Source organism: Vanellus vanellus (genome assembly GCF_965231255.1).
Source record: "Vanellus vanellus genome assembly, chromosome: 26".
Taxonomy (NCBI): Eukaryota; Metazoa; Chordata; class Aves; order Charadriiformes; family Charadriidae; genus Vanellus; species Vanellus vanellus.
Genome location: NC_138931.1, coordinates 2,216,379 through 2,223,861, shown reverse-complemented (window position 1 = coordinate 2,223,861; position 7,483 = coordinate 2,216,379). Strand labels below are relative to the sequence as shown.

Genomic DNA, 7,483 nt, shown 5'->3' with positions numbered 1-7,483 from the left:
GAGAGCCGTAAGATGAGCGGAGAGGACTGAGCTGCTGGCAGAGCCAGCCGGTGATGCTCTCCGGTCCGGCAGGTTCGGGACCTGGCGACCAGCCCGGTGTTTATTCAGAGGGGGTCAAAGTGAGATTTGGTATCAGCGGGGCTGCTTTCCGTTCTGTGCCTCTGCAGGTGCCGCTTCTTTCCCCCGTGGTCCCCAGGACATCGGTTGATGGGGAAGCAGGCCGGGGAAGGGGCTGCTTTCCCCAGCAGAGGTTAAAGAGGGAGAATCAGCTGGGAAAGCAGCAGCGAGGGAAAAAATAGCCTCTGCTTTGCGTGTAGCTGTCGGGGTCCATCAGTGTCGGGGTGTTGCAAGGACTGCCGTAGCCGGTGGCTATGAGCTGGCTGCTGTCAGCAGTCCTGCAAACGTGACCTCCAAGGAGACAGCCGGAGGGAGCGCAAGTGGGACTGTCTGTGGCCAGGGGGAGCCCCGATGGCATCGGCGGATTCAGCCCCCGGGGATCAGCTCTTTGAGGGCACCCTTGAGTGGAAAACCCTGGTCAGACCCGGCGTTTGAAGGAGGATGGAGATGCAGGGCTTCCCCAGCAGCAGCAAGCGTGCAGCCGGCTGCAGAGGAGCGTTTTGCACGGCGAGGAGCAGAATCACAGGATCACAGAGTCTCCTAGATTGGAAAAGACCCGTAAGATCATCTGTCCCAATCACTAACCTCACACTGCCAAGCCCAGCCGTGTCCCTGAGCTCTATATCTACACGACCCTTAAATCCCTCCAGGGATGGGGACTCCCCCACTGCCCCGGGTAACGCGTTCCAGCGCCTGATGACCCTCGCAGTAAGAAATTCTTCCCAATATCCGATCTAAACTTCCCTTGGTGCAACTTGAAGCCATTTCCTCTTGTTCTATCCCCTGTCCCTTGACAGAACAGGTCGACTCCCACCTCTCTGCAACCGCCTTTCAGATAGTTGTAGAGAGCGATGAGGTCCCCCCTCAGCCTCCTCTTCTCCAGGCTGAACACCCCCAGGTCCCTCAGCTGCTCCCCACGGGACGTGTGCTCCAGACCCCTCAAGCCTTTCCCTGGGCTACGGGCATGGGTTTGCACGAGCAAATTATCTGTGCCCGCAGCAAACGTGCGCACAGCGAACCAGCCGCGCTCCCTTGGGCGACCCCTCGCAGCAGTTCCTTCTCCTCTTGTTAAAAAATAATATAAAATAGAGTCCCGGCTGCGAGGAGGGGGAAAACAAATGGGCAAAATCCCGGCACCTTGGAGCTAAAAAGGCACTAAACAAACGGAGCCCGTCTGCGGCGCCTGGGGGGTTATGTGCCAGCGGTACCCGAGCGGCCGCCCCGCTGTGACTTAGTGCCTCTCGCAGCACGGCTGAGCGATCGCAGAGTCATGGAATCACCGCATCCCAGAGTGGTGGGGGCGGGAAGGGCCCTCTGGAGCTCCCCCAGTGCCACCCCCCGCCAGAGCAGGGGCACCTCCAGCAGTGGCACAGGACACCTCCAGGCGGGTTTGGGATGGCTCCAGAGGGGGAGACTCCCCCCCTCTCTGGGCAGCTGTGCCAGTGCTCTGCCACCCGCACAGGAGAGAAGTCCCTCCTCAGGCTGAGATGGAACTGCCCATGGTCACGTTGGTGCCCGTTCCCTCTTGTCCTGTCACTGGGCACCACTGGAAACAGACCGTTCCCACCCCCCGGCACCCACCCTTGGGGGATTGATAAGCGTTGATGAGATCCCCCCTCAGTCTTCCCTTCTCCAGACTAAAAGCCCCACGGCCCTCAGCCTGTCCCCGTCAGAGAGATGCTCCGGTCCCCTCCTCATCTCTGCAGCCCTTTGCTGGACCCTCTCCAGCAGTTCCCGGTCCTTCTTGACCCGGGGAGCCCCGAACTGGACACAGCGCTCCAGATGTGGCCTCCCCGGGGCAGAGCAGAGGGGGGGATGACCTCCCTCGCCCTGCTGGCCACGCTCTGCTTGATGTCCCCCGGGATGCCGTTGGCCTTCTTGGCCACCAGGGCACATTGCTGGCTCAATGGGGCCCTTTGGTGCAGGTCCTGGCTCCCATCGCTCACAGTTCCTGCGGAAAACCCTCCAGCCGGCGCTACGGGAGCTGCTGAGCATGGGCTGGGGGCGGCTGGTGCCGTGTTTTGGGGAATTTGGGTTTGCTGCACAGCCCGGGAAGGCAGAACCCTGGCCTGGGAACTTGCAGCCCCCCAAAACTGGGCTCTGCAAAGCGATTTGCAGCTTGGGGAGATGATGTGTTGGTCCTGCTCTGCCCCGTGGCTGCAGAGCCCCCCCAGGAGTGGGAGCAGAGGCGAGGTCCTGCCCCCCAGCCGTCCCCGGGACCCTGCAAACCCCTGGAGGCGCAAAAAAGCCTTTGTGGGACCCAGATTTGCTGAGGATGCCTTAAATACAACATCTTTTGGAGAGCAGCGCCAGGGTACCAGCGGAGGGGGAAATAGCATCCTGCGAGCCCTGGACATCCAGCGGGGACGTGTCCTCACCCCCTCGTGCCCTCGGCTGGGCATCACCTCCAGGCAGGGACATGTCCTCATCCCCTTGTCCCCTCGGCTACGCCTCCCCCTCCCGCACACCAGCCGAGGGCAGAAACCCGGCACAAATCTGCGGACCCTGGGCCACCCTCTCACTGCCCGGCAAGGTGCTCACGGCTCTTCTCATACCTGTCAGGACTAGAAGAAGACGACGAGTGTTGGGGAGAGCTGCGAGGCTGGTCCTGCCCCCCATGGATTACACCGCTAATGCGTAATCCATCACTTTAACAACCTTGACTCCCATTAAGGTGATAAGGCTTTGCAGAATTAAAGTCTGAAGTCAGGAGGGTAAGCAAATCCAACTCATATTAATGGGACTTAAACGGAAGGAGGGGAGAAATCCTCCGGTCACATTTATCAATTCCTGTGCAGAAACAAAGCCCAGCTGCCGGGGGTCTCCTCCCCGCCGCTGCCCAGGGGATGCTTGAGCTGCCGGGAGTGGGATCCTCTGGAAGTGGAAGACAAGTTGGGGGAGAGGAGCAGCAACCCGTGCCTGCCATCCACCGCCCATCACCCCAAACGTGCCCGGCCCCCGCCGAAGGCAGCAGAAAGCACCGGAGCCACTGGCAGCGGCGCAGGCAGCCTGTGCCAGCCCAGCCGCTGTGTTTCTGTAATCGGCTTTGGCGATTAGCGTTGTCATTTCATAAAGGGGCTGAATTTGCCCAGCACTGTGGCATAATAAAGTTGTTGGGCTTGTTGTGGTGGTGGGGTTTATTTTTGTTTGTTTGTTTGTGTCTTTTTTTTTTTTTCTCCTCCAAGCATAAATATTTGCAGGGTTGTACTGGCGCTCGCTCCTCTTCCCTGGCACGGCGGTGCCTCGCAGGTCTCCCCTGGCGCCAAAGACCTCTGCCTCCCATCCTCCTCCCGCCGTGCCTCCCTTCTCCCTCTGACCGAGACCAGCAGCTCATCCACCGCCGCACGGCTTCGCTCCAGACAGAGCCCTCTTTGTGCTGCCAGGGCTGCGGAAGGGAGAGCCCCGCGCGTGCCCCCCCAGAGCTGCCGGTGGAAGAGCCGCCTGCGCCATCCCACCCATCTCCCCTTCTCCCAAAGGAGAGCGCAACCCCCCTTTGCCCCCAGAACACGGGCTGGCCGGCGCGATGCTTCCTGCGCCGAGCCCCTGATATAGGGAGCTGCTGCTGATACGGGCTATAAATCCCCCTGGAATCAATTCTAAATGAGAGCCCGGGTAGCTGGCTGCTCCTGATAACTCTGGAGCGGGGATGCGCCAGAATCAGCGTCTGCAGCGGGATTAACCCTATGGGACGCCGATGCTCGTGGCCCCTGCCCGGTCCCTCCGTCAGGTGGCTGTGCTAATAAATACACTGCTTTAGCCCAGCTAATTAAGAGGTGGGCGCATTCCCACTTGATCCCACGGTCCCCTGGCACTGGGTGGGATGAGCTGTGGCTGGGGACAGGGACAGGGACGGGACACGCAGAGTTCTGGAGGGTTTGGGCTGGGGTTGGCCGGACGTGACCCCCGGGAGCAGGCGGGGACACCCGTCCCGCAGCGCTCCTGCGCCACCCAAAGCGGTCTGGAAAGCCCAAAGCCGCCTCTGCTAAAAGCAGCCGCAGCCTCTGGGGTGGGAGGGGGAGACCCTGAGGGTCTCTGGTGGCCTCTGTGCACCTCAAGGAAACAAAACGCAGGGACAACCCAGGCTTGAGGCTGCGCCTCTCCCTCCTGGGAGCAGCTGTGGGGACAAAAGTCCTCAGCTGTCCCCTCGATGGGGGCAGAGCCATCCTCCCCCTCCGACGCAGCCCAGCCTTGAGCCCGGGAAGGCAGGAGAGGGAGAGAGCGGTGAGGCTGAAGAGCGGAGAGAAGAGAGGAGAGCAGTTCCCTCTTCTGGCCAAGGAAATCCTTTCCCCCTGCTCGGCTCCGACATGGCATTAAAGTGGGTATGAAAGCCGGGATTTGCCTTCCTGAGGAAGAGGCCGGAGTGCCCGGCCGTGGGGCTGAAGCAGCTATTGCTGTTCCTGCCGCCGGGATCCCATCGCCGGGATCCCGCCTGGGGCGCAGGCAGGGGATAAGCACAGGCACAAAGGGGAGAGAGAGGAACGGCGGCTTCTTTGCGTCAGGATTGGCACTTTTGGGTAATCTTACTGCAGGAAGACAAGTGTAACACCCAGTGCAACGAGCCGCTTCGAGACCTGACAAAATTAAAGCGATGCCGGGCAGCTAAGGACACCACTTTTCACTGCTGTCTCCGTTTAGGCTCTGTGAAAGAACAGTAACATCCTGCTAAGCCAGAGTCTATGTGTTTTGGGTTTTTTTTTTTGTTGGCGTGTTGTTTTTTTTTTTTAAAGAGAAAAAAAAAAAAAGAAAGAGAAGGCAAGCCAGGGAGAGCAAAGAGCAGGAAAAGAATAGGACAGGGAAGGATGTTGTTAAATGGGAAGCCTCACTAATGCGTATTGCTTTGGTCTGATTGTTTGTCCTACCCCCCTTTTCTCTCTGTCCGAATCTTTACTCAAAGAGCAGCGCGACCCTGCGCGCCGTTTGCCAAGGGATGTGCCAGCTGCTTTCTGGAAGCCCCTCGCTCCAGAAACAGGAGGAGAACAGGGGGAGGCACAGCACGGTGTCCCCCCCAAAACCCCATGGGGCAGAGCACACGCTGCCTATGGGGCTCAGCAAAGAGGGGGCTGTGCCCCCCGCTCCCCTCCTGCTCCCGGGGGCCTTTATTGCCTTGAGGCGAACGGAGTGGAGCATCCTCCCCCACGCTGCTCATGACCTTCATGGGTCTGGGACCAGGACCCCCCAATGCTGGCACTTGTAGGCTCCTGACCCCAAGCTGGGTACGCAGAGAGGGGGTGAGAGGCTCCACCACGTCATGCATGCCTAGAAGGAGGAGGAGGAGGAAGAGGAGGAGGCACCATGCCTCCGCAGTGAGGACCCTGCCTGCTCGCAAGGCTCTGGGGAGCAGCAGAGGGGTCGGGGTGACGGTGACCCCCCTTCCCAGCGCCGGGTGGGGGGCGGTGGGGCTGAGCAAGGTGCTGCTGCCCGGGAAGCCGGGCTGCCTGCCGAGCCTCAGCCGTGAATGAATAATCCCCCCCCCCCCCCCCCCAGCTGGGTGTGCGTGTGTGTGAGTGTGTGCACACGTACGTGTGTGTGCGTGTGCAATTCCTCCCACACCCCCCCGGCAGCGGGGAGCGCAGATCAGCCGGTAGGTCCCCGTTTGGGTGGGCTCCCCTCCTTCCCCCCCACCCCGGAGCTGGGGGCATTTCACCCACCCGGGGACGAGGCACCCACGTCCCTGTGGCCCTGTGGGTCCCCCTCTCCCATCCCCATGGTGGGAAAAGAGCGGGGGCGGGGGGGCTGCTCCCAGTGGGCTGGGGGGGGGAGGGGAGCCTTTGGGGCGCCCCGGGGGTCCCCCACTGCGCGCAGGCAGAAGGGTCGGAGTGAGGGACGGATGGGGAGATAGGGGTCTGCACACAGACACCCCCCCACCTCCGCTGGAAGGGCGTCCACGGCTGCGCTGCCCTCCGCGGGTGCGCAGCTCCGGGACCGGGCGGAGGGGCGGAGAGGCGCGGGGAGGGGTTGGGGGGGGGGACCGGGGCGGGGAGGGGACGGGCTCTGCCCCTTCGCCGCCGCCGGGGCTCGGCGGAGCGCAGCCTCCCCTCGCCGTGCCTCCCTCCCCCGCCGCCCCCGGTAGGCAGAGGCTCGGCAGAAGCCGGCGGGAGCCCGGCGGAGCGCGGAGCCCGGGCGGGGATGCGGGAGGCGGCGAGCGGCTGAGGGCCCCGGCTCCGCGCCGGGCGGAGCGCACACATCACCCCCCCCCCCCTCCATCCCTCCAGCTTTCTTTTTTGCAACCCACCGGATTTGGGATCTACCTTGGGATTTATTAATATTTTTTTGTTGTTGTTCCGCTCCTTTTCTTTTTTTTTAATTTTTTTTTTTTTTTTTGCACACGTGGAGGAACGCGTGGATTTACTAACATGATCTTGGCAAACGCCTTCTGCATCGTCCTCTTCGTAGGTGAGTGGCCCCGGCGGGGGTGCCCGCGGGCCGGGGAGGGCTGTTGTCGCCTGGCAGAGGTGGCCCGTCCTTCCCCCGGGTGAGGGGCTGCGGGGGCTGGAGAGAGGCACCGAGGTGGGCGCCGCTCGGGTCTCGGTCTGCACCGCGAGAGGGACCAGGTTTTAACTAGGGGCAACTTTATTTTTCCTATTGCCTGGCAAACTTAAAACGGGGTGGGGTGGGGGGACACAAAGGCGACATCGGGGCAGCCCCCGCCTCTGGCACCGCGCGGCCGCGATCGCCATCCGCGGCAGCGGGCGGGATCGGCGACCAGCGGCAAAGCCCTCATCGTCTTTGATCCCCTCTCTCCTTGCCAGCATGGAGATTGGATTGGCATTTCGGAGGATATCTATCCCCCCCCCCCCCTGCCCCCCACCCGTGTCTCCCAGCGCCCTCCAGCTGCCGTGGCTGCTGTGTCGTCCCCGTCCCCCCCCCCCGCCCCCTCCTCCACCGCACCGTTCCTGGGAACCGGCGTGGGGAATCGGGTCGGAAAGTTGAGCTAATTGCGTGTGTGTGTGTGTGTGTGTGTGTGTGTGTGTGCGTGTGTGTGTGTGTGTGGAGGGCGGAGGGGGGGGGGGGGGGGGGATTGCTGGCCCCTCTGTTGGAATTCGTGCGTGTTGCTTTAGATCATGTGTGAGCCATTGAGGAGCTGTGTCTCTGCCAGGAGGAAAGCTGAGCATTTCTGGGGCAGCCTCCCACGGCGCTGGGGAAGGTGCAGCCGCAAAGGGGGAGAAGCCAGAGACCGTGGCAGATTTGGGGTGAAAAGGAAGCAAATGAGAAAAGTCCATTTTTTTTTTGCCTCCTGAGCGCACGCAGGACCGTGACTCGGTCGTCGTGCCGTGTGGTGTTCCCGCTGCCTCTCGGCGGGTTCCTGCGTGTGCGTGTGAACCCCGGCACGCCGCCGCAGCGAGCGCCCAGAAAAACTCCGCTGAGC

The 7,483-nt window shown here is 62.1% G+C and overlaps 1 protein-coding gene across 1 annotated transcript in view; it reads left to right on the top strand.

Annotated features, from left to right (window-relative positions):
* Positions 1–6,470: 6,470 nt before the first annotated feature.
* Positions 6,471–7,483, top strand: part of GFRA2 (GDNF family receptor alpha 2) — a gene marked incomplete at both ends in the record, with an annotated part of 28,050 nt that continues 27,037 nt past the window's right edge. Inside the window, one exon of the mRNA XM_082495702.1 lies at positions 6,471–6,510. Within this exon, the coding sequence (XP_082351828.1) occupies positions 6,471–6,510 (40 nt within the window). The remainder of the gene's footprint in view (positions 6,511–7,483) is intronic.